The sequence below is a fragment of the Geospiza fortis genome, unplaced genomic scaffold, assembly GCF_000277835.1.
Source record: "Geospiza fortis unplaced genomic scaffold, GeoFor_1.0 scaffold70, whole genome shotgun sequence".
In the NCBI taxonomy this organism is placed as follows: domain Eukaryota; kingdom Metazoa; phylum Chordata; class Aves; order Passeriformes; family Thraupidae; genus Geospiza; species Geospiza fortis.
In genome coordinates this window covers 7,386,394-7,405,643 of record NW_005054317.1, presented here as the reverse complement: position 1 = coordinate 7,405,643, position 19,250 = coordinate 7,386,394, and the positions used below count along the sequence as shown (strand labels likewise).

General features: G+C 40.8%; 1 protein-coding gene across 1 annotated transcript in view; it reads left to right on the top strand.

Moving 5' to 3' along the window:
* The window catches only part of LOC102032765 (netrin-4-like), a 45,341-nt gene that overhangs the window by 10,129 nt on the left and 15,962 nt on the right, over nucleotides 1–19,250 (top strand). Inside the window, exon 3 of the mRNA XM_005420209.2 lies at nucleotides 9,306–9,569. Coding sequence (XP_005420266.1) covers nucleotides 9,306–9,569 — 264 coding nt within the window. The remainder of the gene's footprint in view (nucleotides 1–9,305; nucleotides 9,570–19,250) is intronic.

Below are 19,250 nucleotides of genomic sequence, written 5' to 3'. Positions count from 1 at the left end.
ATCTCATTCAGCACATTATGGCCACCAAGACCAGAAAGAGTTTCTTCCTAAAAGCAAGGTAAAAAATTTGTCAGAAGAGAAAATTTTAGGAGACTAGGCTGGAGCAAAAGACATTTGGATGATTGACATGACAATGTCACAGCAGAATGTAAATTAAGGCATATCCCTTGTCTCTGGTAGATTGTCCCTTATTTTTCACCTGTGACAAGGTCACATATCTCCACTCCATTTCAGATAAGATACATCTGAGACAGAAAGCATTAGGGAACACCTTATATAGAAATGCAAGAAGATGACTCTCTAATACATATTTTCCATTTTTTTTTACTCGAGCATTTGTTAAATCCCTTACTCCTGTTCAGATCCAGAGCACTTTAGTAGATAGGATCTATCTGTCTGAAATCCTAGGAGCCTCATCATTAGTTCATGAACTAAAACCAACATCACATTTTCAAGGTCTGTTCATCATCTGTAAGTTCATCTATAGGGAATATTGGCATGGAGTATTATAAATCAACTGAGACCTTTTTTACCCACTTGTCCATCCATCTGTTCTTCTAACTTAAAAACACTATATAGTCATGGAGCCTAAAATGAGCCTCCAGGTCAGCTAACTTAAATCAAAACTTTGGCCTAAACAAAAGGAGAAATTAACAGCGCATTGGATCAGGCATCAATGTGAGCTGCACTTCAAACATCATGTGGGGAGAAAAGGGGACTGAAATGTTTGAACCTGCATCCTGACAGCACGTGCATTCAAGGATCTGAGATTAATCTGAGCACGTTTTTAATAAACTGGAATATCAGGAAATGAAAACAAATGTTCTCCTCCATTGAATGTGATGTTTGCATGAAAGGAAGACATTAGCATACAAAGTGGGGTGGAACACTGACCTGCTCATAACCACCAGGCCCAGAAGGAGACCCTTCCCCTACTGGGTCTAGCCAGTGGAAGGGAGTTCTGAATCAAAGTCTGGTTCATTTATGTGAGTGTCTGTGTGACAGATGACACCAATGAAGTGTGATATAATAAACCCATTACTGGAATTCACTGGGGGCTGGAAGAATTGTGTATGCCTGAATTAAGGAACTGGTTTCTATGGCAACATGTTAAGTGTGCCTTGCACAGGAGACCTGTTCATTCTCCGTTTTGTATCCTGTGGTGACCTCTTTAGGGACAGGAGTCCCCAGCAGTGCCTTTTGTCAAAGATGAGTGGACCCTCTGTAGCTAAAAGACATTTAATCACTCTTCTAAACACACTCCCCTTGGTGAATGCCAGACCAGGACAGGTTGTGATGGGTGCAGTTCTGTCTGCTTCAAAAGCCACCAGAGAGAAGCCAGAGTCAACTCTGTGGAAGGTCTTTTCTTCTGCACTGACACTGAAGCTCTGCTGCCTTTCTCCATCCATGGGGACCTCCTGAGCAATAGCTGTGGCACAGGGGACCACTTGCACCCAAGCACCAAACCAGGCCAGGGATGCATGGATCCTGCTCCAAGGACCTGCATTTTCCACTGTTGTTTCTCAAGCTTCTCTTTTACTGTATTCATGCCAAACCTTTTGATAAACAAAGTATTCCCTGTGTGCTCACACACACCCACACCCCTCATTAAATGGCAACATCAATAATTCAAGAGGTCACCACTGAGGCTTCAGTGACTTCTTAGAGTTCTGATCTCATATGGCAGTGGGGTCACTGGAAAGAAACCTGCTCAGCACATCACAAGGTTGAATTCCCAATGGCTAGGTTTCAAAGACTAGTGTTTGAATGGATTCAAAGTCTTGCACTTCAGTCGATTATCCAACAGTCACCAGGACTGGCCTCTGAAAGTTGCATGATGCTCTGGTTATTCCAACTTCCAGCTGGGTTATTCCAGCTTCCATCTGGAAAGGATTCCAGGAGGGATTAGTCACTAGTGTAGGTAAGTGCCTGGTTGGTATGATTAGGGCTGTCTGTTCAGCATTTTGTTTAACTTGAGCTGCAGAGCAGACAGAATGCAGAGGCAAGTGAGAGGAAGCAGTGAACAGCAGCAGTGTACACAAGCTGATAGCACTGCCAGGCCCTGCTTCCCTGGAGGAAGAATTAAGGGGCTCAAGGATTTGTGTCTGAAGGGAATTTGAACTGACTCAGACTAGCCCAGCAAGCCCATCCCTGGCAAGTGAACTTGAGGAGGGCACCAAGTGTCCTACTCTGACCTGGTTTGTAATGAACCATTTCAGAAACGTTTGGAACATTATAAATCAGCCAGAAAGACACAGCAGTGGGGTTTTTTTAGCATTGCTTCTGCATTTTCTGAACATACAAGGCAGCAGATATCAACTTATTTTTTCTTCTCACCTTTTTTTATAAAACCTTAGTGGAGTTGAAGCCATTGTTTTTTTTATCCAGGTTTCAAGTGTGAAAAAAAATGTTGCCTAAAATGCTATGAAATGTAGTAATTTATTATTGTAATTTTCAAACTCAACACAAAAGAACAATTAAATATTTGCTCTAGAGTTGTCCACACATCACTGTGACAGTGAGATTATACATTTAGCCAATCTGTTCATGTGTAAGATTTCAGCCAAGACCTAGAGATATAAATGGCCCCACTTACAAGAAATGGATGCTCTCCCATGAGATCACAGCTTGGTTGACATGGGTTGACACTGATGGTGATGGGGTGTTTTAACTTTCCCTGACAATCAGGCAAACAGTGAAATGAGTCTCCCTGTTCTCAGCCCAGTTCCCAGTTAGGCTGTAGCATCACAGAGCTCCTGTGCCACCCTTTGCCATTTCAGAGCAAGCACCATCCCTTGTAATGAAAAAGGACATTGCATTTTGTGGGAGTATGGAAATGTTCTCAGATCCCCACACAAGGGGCTGCCTCATGGAAAGGAAGGAGTTTTGCCCATTCCCTGTATACAGACTGAAAGGTGAAAGATTTTCTGTCAAATAATCTAGATTTTGTGTTCCAACTACATTACCTGTCTCATAGAGGGTACAGCTTCTCCTACAACCCTTGCCTTTCTGCATGGATGTACATCTGCAGATAACCTGAACCTACAGAATACAATTTGTTTGAGGAATAGAAAAAGTCTGCATGGCTCTTAGATTTGCCTGACTTCAATTATGCCATAATCATATTAGCAGCCGTGCCTAAATATTAATATTAAAATGCCACACCAGCTGGATTACTGGAATAACCTCAAAGCAAATGCAAACTGAAGGCACATCAATCCTTTCTGATTTGGAGAATACAGGATGAATTTAGGATGCCCCTGTCTTGGTGGTAGCTCAGTTTACCCAGATCAAAGAAATTTTAAAAATCAAAAGCACAATTGTTTCTTTATCAAGCTACCATATTCCATACTGGTTTCTAAGCTTTGTTCTCTGGAAGGATAGAAAAGCAGCAGATCTTAACTGAAAAACACCATTCCATGGGTTGTCAGAACAGATTTTCTGGGAGAAGAGTTAGATTTTCTCTGTGCTCCAAACAGCAAATCAGAAAAAAGACTACTGTATCACAAGATAGAAGTCCATCAAATAAAACAGAGGATATACGTCACTGGGTAGGAAAAATTCTGAGACAATTTCTTACTGTTCCTTTAAGAACAAAATCAACTCACATGAAAATCTCTTAATGAAGAGGATTTAGGAGCGATGAGAGTTTTTATTGCAGCTTCCTTCTGATGGACCCAATATAAGCACACAGACATTTCTCACCTCATTAACCCGAGTGTGTGCAACATGATGAACACAGCTTAAGGATGATTTGTAATATCAAATTCTTGCTCTGCATAAGGATCTTCTTTTACAGGAGGCCATGCATTGGCACTACCCTCCATTTATGATTCATATTCCTTGACCTTAGGCTATGAGTTTGCAAGAAGGAACATTTGTTGTGTCCACATCTCTTCTGACTAATACTGGCTAGAAGATCAGGTTAAGAAAACAGAATTAGATGCATCAGGAATGGAGAAGCAAAACCTATGGCAAGAAATCAAAAATCTGAGACACTGTCTCCGAAATGAAGATGATCTCTTGATTGTTGATAAAACAATGTGAGGCAGTGCCAACTTGTATACAGCAAAACCAGTCACCTAACAGTGGCTGCCTTTGAGCTTTGCACACTTACAGCATTTTCCAGACTTCCTTGCTCGGAGGAAGGTCAGGAGAGGACAGGGACCATCTTTCTGAGGCGCAGCTGACTGACTTTTGAGAATGAGAATGACAAATATGCGCTCGATGGCAGATATGCAGATAAGCATGAACATCCTACTCAGCATTCAGCTCCAGTGCCAGCTCCTGGTTATAAGAGAAACTTGTGACCTAGGATGGATTTCCACCAAGGGTTAAATTACAGAGGTGCTGCACACCTTCAGCTTCCACCCAGTTCAATGGAAAGATTTCTAGGGTGTCCCTAAGCAGACTCAGTCACCATCAGATTTCCTTCTGCAGCTGTGCCTATGCTACTTTCATGACAGCTGCACACTGATATTAAGGGAAACAACTGGGAGATTTCAGAGCACTCCATTACAGCAAAAAAAAAAGAACAGAGCTTGCTACCAGATAGAGATTTCATTAGATGAGAAATAGCTTTACAGTGAAAATCATGGGAAGCTCTTTTCAAACTTGCATCTTAATTAAAAGAAAACACTTTTTCATTATTCTCTCTTCATATCTTTTATATGAATGTAATGGAAAACTGAAAATTCACACAATATCTCTGGGAAATGAAAATGTAATAATATTTCTGTCTTTCTGCAAAAGGCAGAAGTCATATGTCTATCTGTATAGAAGGAACATGCTTCATAGGCTTTAGAATTACCAACCTTGTAAACTGAAATAAAAGAAACAAAAAACAGTGAAAAGGTGAAATGTCTCCTCCTACAGCTCATGACTCTAGGAGCTCACTAATACTTAGATCCATTTATAATCTAATCTTGAATACATTCATTCATCAACAGTTGAGATGGCCAAACTCTTATCTCTTGCCTGTAATTATTAAAATTGCATGTATGGATATCCATCTCCAGGAATTCTCAGGGAATTTTCCAGACACAAGTTTATTAATATTCCTCCCATTGCACAAAGTACTTGAATACCAATATCCCATTTTTATGGAAAGAAACAGTACATAAAACTGAGTTCCTACTGAAATCAATCCAGAACAGCATGAGGCCCTAGTTACTTGCTGAGCATTACAGTGAGCAATTGTGCTGGGGCTATGACCAAATAGTCGCATTCCCCACTCTGTATTTTCATCAAAGCAGTATCTTCTTCTTTTTTAAAGAGATAAAATTCTTCCCTAAATCATATAAAATTGTCAACATATATATATAGCCACCACCAATCTCTCTTAATTTAGGGAACTATCTCTCTTTCCTTAGGGAGCTATAAACCCAAACACATTCATTTAAAACATAGTCATGCATTCATAACACAGAAAAACATTTAGGGAGTTGGTTTTGTTTGGTTATTTATTTATTTATTTACTTATTTTTAGCTAAAATATGAATTTATGGAAAAATAATTCCTTGGATGTAAGGTGAGATACCTGAGTTCTTTTTAAAAACTTTATCCCAATCTAGAATTATTTGAATCAACACATATAGTAGACTAATGAGGAGAAATTACGGGTACAAACATCTTTTTCTTGACAGTACAGCAATTTATATGTTAAGGAACCATTTTCTGACTGGCACTTTCATGTGAGACATTCAATCAAATATTAAAAATGAGGCAAGAGATGGTGATTACATTATGCAATTTCCTGTGCCCAAGGATTTTAACCACCAATATTTCAAGGAGAATGGGACATGCAGAAGAGAGACAAATTCCATTTTCTAGTTTTATGCATTTGTGAAATAAATGCTAAACTGATTTAATTATGAAATCAAACTGCTACCTCTGTGCAAAATGTAGCTCACCTAAACCTATTTATATTGGCACAATATATCTGCTGATCAAAATGTCTTTGATTTTTAGAAAGTTAAGGAAGGTTAATTCCTTACTGGAGGTTGAATCCTAGAAGAACGTTTAGGGAGCTCCCAGAAGACCTCAGCAGTGTTATGTCACCCAAATCAGATCTTTAGCACTTAACAAGACTTGCCTTGGGAGAAATAAGGACAAGCAAATCCAGTCTCACCAGTGAGCTTATCCCAGACAGAAATGTGTCATGAATTAATCATACAAACAAACTCTTGCACCTCAGCTGGAATGGAATACTGGTTTTTTCCTTAAAAGGATGCCACAATCCCTATGGGACTTCCAAGCTATTAATGTCTCTACTCACAAATGATGTTCAGTGTTCTAATGGGATATGGAAAATGCCAAAGCAACTCCTCTCAGGAGAGCCAGGGCCAGAAATGAAAATATTTGCAAAACAATAAAGCCACAGGAAACCAAACCTTTTTCTAAGCTGTCAAGCAAAGAAGCAAGAAACAAAACAGCTTGGTGAAAGCAAGTGGCCCTTTGGTGAGAGAAGAGCCCCTGACAGCTGCTCTTTGCCTAAAGACCTCAGTGCTCTCAGAATGCCAATTATGACATGGGGACGATGGATAATTGACTGGAGACCCCATAATATGAATCCATTGGTTCAAACTTGTTATACCATGTGCAAAATAGGTTTCTAGTAATGCACAGGATTTTCTTCACACTCACCATAGTACAGTGCAAGACTATTGCAATCAAGGAAATGTATAGTGCCAGAGAGAAAGAAGAAACATTTTGGCGATTATCTGCTGATTTTTTCAGACAGACCCAGTAAAAACTCTTTCTTCACCTCATTCACCCTTCCTCTCTATCTCCTGTGAGGAGTCCCATAGCTGCTCACAGCTGGGATCTCTGGCACAGACATGGGGCCTCTTGCCCAGCCTTGTGTAGTGTACAAAGCAAAGCGACACAGAGTCCCCAGGCAGTGCAAAGGAGAGTGACTTTATTGCAAGAACCAGGCCTTTTTAAGCAGTTTTAGCAGTTTACACAGTTTTAAGACACAACAAGCCCAAGCCAACCAAGCACCATGATGTGGACACGCGGCAGTCACGCAGTGCGGCTCTCACAGCTCTCTCATCTCTCACGCCTCTCGCAGCTCTCATATCTCTCACAGCTCTCAAATCTCTCTACCCCTATTCCAGCTGGGTCACTCTCCCATATTTCCCTTCTGCCTAGCCTAAGCAGCAGGCCTGAGCCATGATTTTATAAGGGTAACCAGGCTTTCCCTATATGCGACGGTATAAGGTCACTGGCAGGAGCAGAGCAGATCTTGCAGAAACCAATGCTTTATCAGTTACCTTTCAGATATCTATTTTATGGAGTGAAGTACCTCTAGCATTTGTGTTCTCAAGCCACTTATCTGGTGGGTATCCTCTGGAGGTCCATCTGAAAGGAGATGCCATTTTAACTAAGCATGTATATTAGAGAAACCACAGATAAGAATGCTAAGTGTGAGAACACTTTAAAAAGTGTGAGCTTATAAAAGCTGGTGACTAAATACACTGCTTTACCCTCAATTCCTCTGGTTTATGCCAATTTAAACAGTTTCACAAGGACTTTTAACCATTTTTTGATATCTCTCAACTCAGCAGGCTCTTCAGAACTATTCCACCCAGTTCCCTGCCTTGGTCTTAGTTTAGCTGACCACTTTGGAAGGAGATGTGTGTGTCTGTACACAACCAGGTGCTTAGGACCCTGAGAATCCACTGCAACTGTGTGTGATCCACAGGGGACTGGGGAAGAGACAGGGCTCATATAATGGTTTCCACCAAAAGATCAGACCATCCTGGATTAGGGGAACTGGACAGATATGCAGATTTGGTCTTTGTCCTGTGAATCCACCAGTAAAGGGAATGCTGGGCACCTGGACAAAACAGAATGAGCCATTTGCTTATGGTTCCATTGACCAGGGGAATGCAGACATCAGGGTGGAAACGCCTGGGCTATTTTGTCATGGCTTCATTGGTCAGGGGAATGTGGGCACCTGCGCTGCACAGCCTGGGCAATCTGCCCACAGCTCTATCAAACAAGGAGCTATGGGCATCTCTGATCTCACCAAGCAAAGGCAGCTTTGTAAGTAGCTGACAGTATAAGAGGAGAGAATTAAAAGGAAAAAAAAAAAAAAGAGAACAGAGTTAATCAAATAGAAAACACTGTGGAGAAGTGGAAGAGGTACCACTGCCTTTGCTGGGTTCTGTGCAAAGCCTGGCAGCTCATTCTGTCAATTAAGGGTATTTGTCTCCCCATGTGCCATCACCATGCAACTGAACTATCTCCTAGGCATGTACCACGAGCTCTTTTGTGGCTTCTGCAAGCTAAAAGGAGCAAAAGTATTTTACATCCTATAAACATTTAAACTGATCAGTTCACTGGGAAGAAAGAAAAAGCAAAACAGAGAGAGAAAAAGGGAATCCCTATGGAAACAAAGATTTCACTCTGCTAATACTAACGGAGTGAGTCAGACAGAGACTGTCACCACTTATGAAGCAGGGCCAAAGAATCCCAAGGGTAAGTACCTCTGCCATGACGGAAAAATTCAAGCAGATGAGAAAACTGCTGTCAAATTGGAGTTAGCACATCTAAGGCTGGAAACAGTGCTAACAGTTCTGTATTTCACTGGCCAGGACTGTGGTGAAGACCTCCATCATCAACCTCTCCCAAAAGCAACAGAAACAAGCACGCCCCAAGAGATAGAGAAGGGTAGAGTGCTGGTGAGCTAAAATACAACAGTCACTGTTAAACACCAAATTAGAACTGTGATGCTCAAAGCCCAGCTGTTGCTGCTCTGGAGAACTATCAAACAGCAAAACTGCTGTGACAAAAGAGTAACAACCTGCAGAGAGCCAGCAGGCACCAAGCACCTCGGGTCCTGTGACCTCACTGCTCTGTAGCTGTTTCTACGTAACAAACCACCTGGCTGTGTGCAGACAGGGCTCCCTCAGTGCTCACTTGCCCTAAGCTAAGCTGTGTTTCCACCATAGTTCAAGTGACCTACGAAAAAAGTCTGATCACAGTTTCCACTTCTTTCATAGGTGCCCTTAGTGTCTTTGTTCACCTGACTGTAGAACTCATGCTAAAGTCACACTCCTAAAATGCTTCCAGAAATTGGGGTGGCATTAACACTGCATTTATACAAATAAACCTCGGATTTCTCTGAGTGACACTATTGTCACTGGGCTCAGAAACACAAGGAAGTAGAGTTATCTTGTCCTTGACACATTGCCTGAACTGCAAGAAGTGTGGGCTTTCTGCTTTTTCCTAAAGATCATCTTGGGATATTTTTTGTGTGTATGCAGTCAGTTCTGGGATGTGAACTTTCTCTCTTTCAGGTGATTTATCGTGCCTTAAGTCCGGCCAACAAAATCGAAGACCCTTACAGCCCTGAGGCTCAGGATCTCCTGAAGCTCACCAACCTCCGCCTGCTCCTGTTAAAAAGACAGGAATGTCCCTGCCATGGCTCAGGATTGGTAGAGAAACCCCAAAGATTTGCCCACTATGCTATTTATGACCTGATCATCCGGGGCAGCTGCTTTTGCAATGGGCATGCAGAGGAATGTGAGCTTGCCAACAGGACAGGAGTCATGGAGAACATGGTGAGTTCCAGACATTTATCAGCTTACTTGACTTGCTACTTGCTTCTGCTGCCTCAGCCTAAATGTACATTTTATGTGTGATCCTGTCCCAGCCTCCCTAAGCTTATCAAACAAAGGGCAGCACAGTCAATCCACATTAGTGAAACCTACACCACTCTGGGAAAATATTTCCTATACTCCTTTCTACAGTTTCATACATAATAACTGCTAAAAGGTCTGTAACTCTTAAATAAATTGCTAAAAACCATGGACCTCAAGATACCTATAAATTGAAGGGGCTCTTTGTAATTGGAACAGAGATCCAACCCCAAATATAGTGAGTGAAATCTCCTACTTATATGCCTACACAGCTTATATCTAAACTAATATCTTTGTATCAAAGTCTGCTCTGAGCAGAATTTCAGCATCAGATCTCAGATTTTCTGAGCCTGTGTGACATGAGCAGTTCTGTCATGCTTAGGGTTTCAGCCATCACTTTTAGAATTTCAACCTTCTGTTACTTTCACAACATAGACAGCAACGTTCAGGATGTGAAAATAACATCTGCTCTCCCATTCTTTTATCCATGCATCTTAAAATAAGTTAGAATATTTTTTTAAAAAAAGCCAAACCTTGTAGTAAAATTATTCTGTAGTACTTGGAGTGTCCCTTCCCTGTTCAGTCTTTTATCTGCATTTGACTCTAGATGTGCACAAGAGGAGTTGTGTTTGAATGCACACTCAGACATTGAAATTCAGAGGAAATTACTGATGACACCTTTTTTGATTTAGCTGTGAGCATTGTGTAGAGAAGTGTAATAACAATCATGGGGAGATTTAATCTAATCAAATATCCACGTACATCTACACACATACATCACAGATGGAATTCAAGCCACTTTAAACTAGTCAATATCTCCCCTGGATCCACAAGTCTCTGTCTCTGTATTGGGTTTTGAAAACCCAAATAACCCTTAAAACTATAGCCCCCAGTGCACTCTGACATAAAAGACTCAAGAAAAACATCATAAGCTAATTTCTGTCCCTTTATATACATGGTACACTTGACATTTTGGTTTATGTTATTTTGGAATGTGTATTCATTGTCTTCCTTTCAACTTTCCTAGGTTCAGAGGTAGATATTGTAAGATAATTAGGACTGTATGACTTTCAAATCATTTCTGAATCCGTTCCATCTGTGGTACAAATCCAAGATTCAGCTATACTACATGATACTATCAGATTCAAATAATATAGACCCACTGAAATCATAAGTGTGTGGAGAAAAGCTGTTTAGAGAGCGGATCGTCCTTACTGCACACTGTTAAATAGACACATAGTGAAATCAAATAGATGAATAACACACTGAGTGAATGCAGCTGGTAGAAAAATAAACATTCTGCCCATCAGAAAAGGAAAACACAATATTGTGTGTGTTACTGGCATAACCACTGTAAACTATGACTGGATATTTTTCCCACTGGTCACAAGGGAATAGAATCTTTTTGTGCCATCAATGACTTCACAGGGCAGAAGGTGAAATAGTTTTGATGAAATGCACTTCACAAGTGACTCATGTCCCAGGAGACAGAGGGTGGATGCAGCACATGATTCTCACAGATATTATCAAGTTTTTGTCTAAGCAAGAATTCAAACACAGCTGTGCAAAAAAAAAAAAAGAAAAAAAGAAAAGCCTTCTGTAGTTTTAACTGTCTCTAGAATCCTAGAGGAAGCCTGGAAAAGACCACAAGTGGGCTGGCTTGTGTCCTCACAAAAAGGTGTGCACACCTGAACCATCCACTAGTGAATGCTTGTTGAGTGAGATTTTCCTCACAAAGAACATTCAAACCTTCAGTAGTTGTTCTGGTTTTAACATTTTGAAAGCTCTTCTTTAGTGCCTGCCTAAATAATCTCTGCTGCAAATTAAGGTGATTCCTCCTTGTCTCCTCTTCCCCAATGCCCAAAATGAGCTGTCGATCCTCCTTCTGCAGATATGATTGGAAGGTTCTGTCCATATCCTTCCTTAGGTTCTATTTTTGTACTAACCAGAGAAGTGTGAAACCTCAGGTGGTAAAAATTTAAAATTCTACTCCCAGATCACACAAGCCTGGAATAAAGATGATCATGCTACTGTGTTCATCTTTTCTGTACTTTAGACATTACAACTCAAGCCTTTCTGAAACGCAAGAGAAAACCCACTCCTGGAAGACCCAGGTCCCTGGATCCTTTTGCATTTTATCTAATATTTACCAATAATGATGTTGTAGTGGTGAGGGGAGAGTTCACATAGGTCGAGATCTCAAGGTTTGGTTTACACAGCTGGCATGAGGGAGTTTATGTAAGTGTGTAACTTTTTGGCTTGAAATACAGCAACCTCCTTCCCTACAAGCAGGAGGAAAAGGCTTTTGTTGTTGAGGGTTCAGCACCAAAGATACAGTTCCCATCAGCCAACCTACACTGCAAAAAAATCTTTGTCATTTTGCAATTTCTTGGCAGAGGAAAGGTGCTCTGCTTTCAGTCACATGGTAATGGTGACCCACATAAAACAGGGTGTGGAAAAGATGTTACAAACACTGCACATCCAGAAATTATCTGATTCAATCCACAGGCCACATCTAATATTTAAGGTACACATGGGCAGAACAAGTCCCAAGACACAGTTTTTGATGTGGATGATGTCACATCATCCACAGATTGAAGGCAGAGCAGCTTTGTTTCCTGGGCTGCTGTTAGGTAATTAAGTAAAATGCTACAGAAAATAAAGACCTCCACAGAAAGTCTTAAGTAATATGAGTTTCAGCCTCTTAATTGTTCATAGTCCTCCTATGGTGTATTTATCTTCTGTAGTTAACAAAGACAAAAACAATTTCATGTAGAATACAACTGTAATTGTTTGATATGGGATAGGACCAAAATCATTCTGCACTTGGGTCTTAGAAAATGCATTATTGTGTTAAGTTGCAAATCTGCTCTTCCTACTCTGACAGAATCTCTTCCATTTGTAAACCTCCTAATGCTGCTAAATTGATATTACATGAAGGCTAAATAATGGAGAAAATTAAAGCAAATTTCTTGATACTTTTGAACCAATACTTTTCAATACCATTTTGGAGGGACTGGATGAGCTATGGCTGTTGGATAATCTGTCAATGATCAGTTTATTGTGGATATGTCACTTCAGTCATGGCAACCCATTCAGCTTCTGGCTTCTCCACTGAGGCTGCCAATAAGAAAAGCAGCTCCATGAGAAGCAATGTCACAGATGTCACAGTGTCATAGCAACAAATGGATATGAGAAAACTGCAGATTGTAAACCCAATGTCCAAATGGTGCATCATTCCTCATATTTTGAAATCCTACAGAGTTTCATGCATATTTCTGGTCATAGGTTTGTGAAAATACAGTGAGATCCAAAATAGCCACACAGGATCCAATGAAAATATTCTCTGACTTCTTATTTTGGAGCAAAACAGTAATACTTACTCTTTCTGTGGGGCTTTTTTTTTAAACAAGCCATGCACCCCTCTCAACACAATGTATCTAGATGACATTTCCTGTATAAACTACTGAGAATTTCATGTTGGATAGGAGGAAAACTTTGAGATATCAAGATGGGAGCTGTAAATAGGCAAGAAACTTGAAGACAAACATGTCTTGAATTTGAGGTCTGTTGCTATTGACAGTAATGTTTTCTTGGTTTCTATTTAGCTTTCCTAGGATCAGAAAAATAAAAGGAGACACAGAGATGTCATTCCTCACCCAACTTCAATAGCTTTGTATGGTAGCTAATGGCAAAATTCTCCTTTCTGAATATCGCAGCCTGCATTTTTCAAACTCTTACAAATACTTTCCCAGTATTTTTTTTTAATTAAGGGGGGGTTATTAACATGCTATTACAAGTGAAACAACTGCCAGGACCCAGCCAGCTGAATGCATCTAGTCTTGTTCTATGGTTGGGTGCAACAGAACACAACCCTGTCCCAGGTATTGACACTGCAGGATGCACAAAGTTATGCGTGTCTCTACAGAGCTGCCAGGTTTGGGATCTGCTTTGGTGGCCCATTTTAGGTGAGTCCAGAGGTGCTTCCAGAACAGAGTTTACAAAGCAGAAAGTGCACATGGACAGAACACAGAATCTAGACCAAAGTCCTTTTTGTTTGCCAAACATTTCACAATTCTCTTTCTAGCTCATGAGAAGTAAGTTCGGAAAGAGGAAAGCAAATGTGGATGAAAATGTTTTTGTATAAAGCATTAGGGTTTTTTTTTCTTTTTTACTTGTTAATTATTGGTACCTACAGTGCCAGGAAATTCTTACAAGTGGCCTCGGATGTTTCTTTTGCTTCTTTATCCTGTTTACAGAGACAAACTAGACTCCCTGTGGGCCTGATCCTGCACAACGAAGCAATTGGAAAGTTTTCCCCTTACTTCAAAGGGAGCAGGATCTGGTTCTAAGTAGGATTCCTTGTTTGGCATAATGGGGGTTACATAAGGTAAAACTTGCTTTTGTACATCAGTTTTCAAGGTGACCAGGCTGTTGTAAGCCTTGTAAATATTATCTACCTCCCTCTTCAGATATCTTGTGCAGTTCTATTCATAATCCCCAGCTAAGTTTTCACATTATCTGATTCCAGCTGTGCCCAGAACTCAGAGGTGCAAGAGGTGCCACTCACTTTCAGGACATTTGAACAGTGGTATTTACTCATTACTCTGTGATTCAGGCACTCAATATTTAAATACTGAATCTCATTCTCCTTTCTTCTTCCTCCATTCTTAAGACACTCACCAAGAGCTGGTGACCTACTGTAACTCAGATGCTATTTCAGCCTGACAGCTGTTCATGGTGTGCAGCTTGTTACAGATTGATAATGGAGTTACTGGCTCTGCAGGCAAAAACAAGAGGACAGCTTGTCCCCAAAATCAATAATAATCAAGGTAGAATTCAAAAAGAACACAATAAGCAAGCAGCATGAAATATGGACTGAGAGAGGTGAATTCAGGCAGAAGGCAGAGCTGTGTTTTGAAACTCTTACAGGCTGAGTAATATTATCTGTTATTGCTCAAAAAGCTCTTAGGGATGTCAGTCTGAATATTCAGCTGAACGCTATCACTGGTCTTTCTCCACCATTACCAATTCAGTGCATTTGGGACCAGCAGCAGCTCATTCACTCACTATGAAGATCAAAACCCAGGTGGGCTCAGGTGGCCCTGCCACAGGTGTCCCAGCTCTACTTATTCCTGTCAAGTTCCTGCAAACTTAATTTACCAAAGTCACCAAGTATGAGCCAGAAACTGAGTTCCCTCAGAAAACACCCATATGTGTAGTAGTTTTCTGACATATACATGTATTAGGCCTTCTCCCAGAAAACAGCGAGTAACAGAGGAAAATAATGTCTTTTCTCATTCCTGATTAGAGCAGGAATTTGAACTGTCCATCTGCCCACAGCAGGCACTGTAATCTGGGACTTCCTCCCAGATCACCCATTCTCATTGCAACTTTGAAAAAGTTGAAGGAAATTTTTAGTTTAGCCTCTTATAAGTTGCATGTGCTCTCCTTAGGACTTGATATTCAAGGATTTTTTATAAATCTGCATGGATATTCTTTTCATTTGGAGAGACCACAGAGCCCATTTGAACTGTAAGAGAAACAAAGCAGAGCAGCAGACACTGTTGCATTTAACCATGCAAAATGACCCAGGAAGAGTCAATTTACTGCAAGCAGGTAAGAGATAGCATCTGATGTCATTGCAAACTGCAGTATCCCAAATTTCTCTGGTGACATTACCGAGTGAATACAGAGTCTGAAGGCAAACATTTTTTCTGAATCAGCAACAGTTGCTCTGACCTGGAAGGCTTCCAAATTTAACCTTCATTCATTAGGAAAAAAGCCCCCAAACAGACTGAGAGTAGCCCAGAAGAAAGAGCAACAATTACAATGTTTAATGAAAGGACAATAGGTAAAGAAACTAAATGGGCAGAGAAAAAGCAAGAGGCTTCAGGTATTATACAAAGCTGAACAGAGTTTAAAAAAATTTAAAACTGCAGGACAAAAGGTGGAAAGTTTTCTCTTGCTTTCTCAGCTGTGAATCAGAATTCAGGTGAAGAAGCTTTGTGCAAAGATGACCAAGTGTCATGTAATTTCTTGGAACTGTTGTATGAAAACAGGATAAAGTTTATGTGCTATAAATCCACCAGAAGAGCTCAATGGAAGAACTACGAGATGAAACTCACAGCTGAGTATAGCAGGTCAAGCTAAATGGTTGCAACTGATCATCCTGGCATTAAAATGCACAAAGCTATAACCTCCTCTGTGTCCTGATCCAAAGCTGCTCAGGTGGTTGATGTACAAATCAAAGCCTTTGGCAGCAATACCAGACTTGTAACAGCATGACTGTACTGTGAGACAGATGAGGGAATTAATCCAGATTAAAAATACTAATGCCAAGGGAAAAAAAACCCCTCGGTTTAGCTTTTTTCCAAACATGGTTTGGTTTTGCAGCCCAATTTATACATAACTCAGGGCATGATGTAAGTGATAGCATAGAAAGAAATAGTAAGGAAATGTCTCAAATTGGGATTGTCCAAAAAAAGTTTAGATCGTGAAGCCACAGTCTGAGAACACAGCTGCTATACCAAAACACAAAAGTAGGACTCACTTTCGCATGGCTATTAAAGCCAATGTGATGGTGACTGAGTATAGCAAAACATTTGTCTTCCTTTCCTGGACTAATTATATCCTCTAAATTCAGGTATGTCAATTTATAAATGTGTAAACTTTGCAAAATTGATTAAAAACTTGAAGTATGAAGAAGCCAGAATATCAGCATTTAAAGCAGCAGTTTTCATCTTTCAAAGCTGACAGCCTGCATTAGTGACAGGAGCAACCCCAGCTGAATGCACTTGGAGCGCAGGAGTGCAAGAACACAAACTATTCCAGGGGATGCACATGGGACTTCAGACTGGTATTATGAAATGGGGAGGTTTATACAATCACACAGTCTGCCTGCCTACATCTTTTTTGCAGATCCATTCCCCACAATAACTGTGGAAGACACCATCCAGTTTAAAAAAAATTAGTGAGAGAAACTGAACTCTCAATACAATCAATGGGAAAGAGCCTCAGAGACAAGACACTTATCAGAGTAATGAGGAAAAGCAGATGAAGGGAGGTGTCATAAAAATAAATTTCATAATGTTTCCAAAGTACTCAAATGTTGCAGCAATGGGCACAGTGGAGAAGTCCATATAGGCCTAAACACTTTTGTACCTAAGGACCAGGATATGTCAAGTGATGAAGTGTTACCTATGGAACAAAAGGACAAAGTGAAATATAGAGGTGATACAGAAATCCACTGGATCTTCATTTTTCATCTGCTGTACTAATACATTTATATGGATTCATATAAATCAGTGTCATAAACTACTCAGGCTTTAGCTGAAAACTGGCTTTTTTTCCTAACTGGTGACATGAATCTTGCTTCTGGTCCTCACACCTTTCTTTCAAGCTTCCTCCACCTGGATTGCAGCTCCAGATGAAGAAGGCTCTTACTCTCAAAGTATCAGGTGCTTCTTTGTAGTAGAGATATCCTAATGATTCCAATGACGTTAATCCAGTGGAAATCAGTGTTATTATTAGTGTCCTGAAGGCACTAACAGAACTTTAACAGCCCTGACCAGCCCCACCTGGGACCCTCACCCATGCACTCTGTCCATTGGCTTTGGGGTCCTATTTAAGCTCAGCCCCAGACTCTTGCTGCTGGTTTGCAGCCCTGCCTCTGGCTCAGCCTCCTGGGGGCTGTTGGGGCTCTGCTCTAGGTCTGTACCTTCCCCCTGCGCCTTTCCCTGGCTTGTCTCTCATTCTGCCTTCTGAATGGACTTTGCATCCATGTTATGTCTTTCCTGACCTGTGTCCTGCTGCTCCTGAATTATCCCCTTTTGTTTCTCTGCTGCCAGCTCCCTGCTCTGCCCACTGTGCTAGGGAGGGTGCCCCCTCAGTAAGGGCTCAGCCTTTGCTGTTGAAAACCTCAGCTTGTAGCTCTTTGGCCTTTAAAGAGCAGCAGGTCCTTGTTGCTTCCTGATACTCCTTCTTAATCTTATTAATCATCATCTCCATGTAAATCTGCCCCTGCTTTCAAGGGCATAGAAAGGTGTTAGCATAGTTCCCCTGTATCTGTACTTGTCTGATTGTCTTCTCTTCCCTGGTATGATATTTGTGCTCCTGAGATCTTGCGTTTGCTAGAGATTGCAGTTTTCCAGCTTTTTGGTCACACTTTGGTGAGAGAAGTGCAAACTTATTTTAACAGTGAATAACAACTCAGGGACACACTTGTTCTCCTTGTACTGGTGTTGAATGTGACTCTCATATTCTCCTGTCTTTAAGCAGTATCCCATTTCCTATTTTATCTCACACTTTCCTGTATTTCCTTCTTGCTCCTTCCTGGACTTTAGTCTCTGGCTGCCTCTCCTATCTCTTCCTCTCTAACAGAACAAATTGTCTCATTACTCACAGCCACCTCAGCTAACCTTATTTCATCTTACTCTTAAATGTAATGGGTCTCTTCCACAGCTCAGCTTTTCCTGCATTAACCAGTCTTTCTTTACATCCATTACTCAATTTTCTTGTGTGTTCAATGTGAGCTGTTCATCTCTGTTCTCTTCTCCTATCCAAATCCTTTCTGTAATTCATTGTCCCCTCATGCTGCACTCTCTTCTGTAGCTGTTTCACCCATGAATGCTATCTGAGATTACTCTCCATGGCAAAAATATTCCTTGATACACATGGTAGATTACTTCCTCTTTCATTTTGCTTTACCTTTGCACCAATACCAGTCAATTCTCTTTGCCTTCTTCTTAAACCTATGCCAAAAATGTTAGTACCCAAATGTTACACTGTTTAAAAGAAGCTCCATGCCAGCTTTCCTGTTTCCCTGTGCCTGCTCAATGGCTTAGACAAGAGGGCTGAAAAGCCAAGCAGACAGCCAGCAGGAGAGCCAGTCATCCTTCCTTGTGGATCTGGGAGCTGTTCCATAGCAGGGATCACAGGTAGGAAGCCTCTTCTCTGCCTCTGTCCTGCTCGCAACGTGCCACAAACTACAGTTCAAACAAACCAGTGGGCAATGAGCAAACTAACACGTCTACTTTCCAAAGAATAACTCGACCTTTCCTTTCCTCTCTCACTGAATTTTCCTGTTTATTTTTCTGAATAATTGTTCATGAGTGTTCCCACCATCTGTGCTGTGCACTGTAAGCACAGGCTCCTGTGGAATAATGAATATTTGATCATGTCATTCAAGGCTAAAACGAGATTGCATGGTTTAATTCTATCATTTCCCAACTGTATGGTCTCAGCACTTTTCATATAATTTTTTAATCTAGTGAATACGGAGTATTCTCTATTCAGAGTATTATGTCTATTTCTAAACAATAAAATGGGCTAACTTGCAGAGTTTGTATAGAAAGAAGTGTTTCCTAAGAAAGTGAAGAGATCTAGGATTTTTTTGTTCTGATCCATTTTAGAATGAAGTTCAGGTGGAGTCTGAATTTTGGAGATGTGTAAATCTGGGTCAGGTTCTTTTTACCTTTCCTCTGTTCTCCAGGGGAGATCTTAAAGCCTGAAATGTGAAGCCCGCATAGTGAAAAGCACGACGCTGTTGTATGAGTATTTTTAGCATTTTTGCGGTTTTCTCTGTCATTTGCGGCGCTGTTC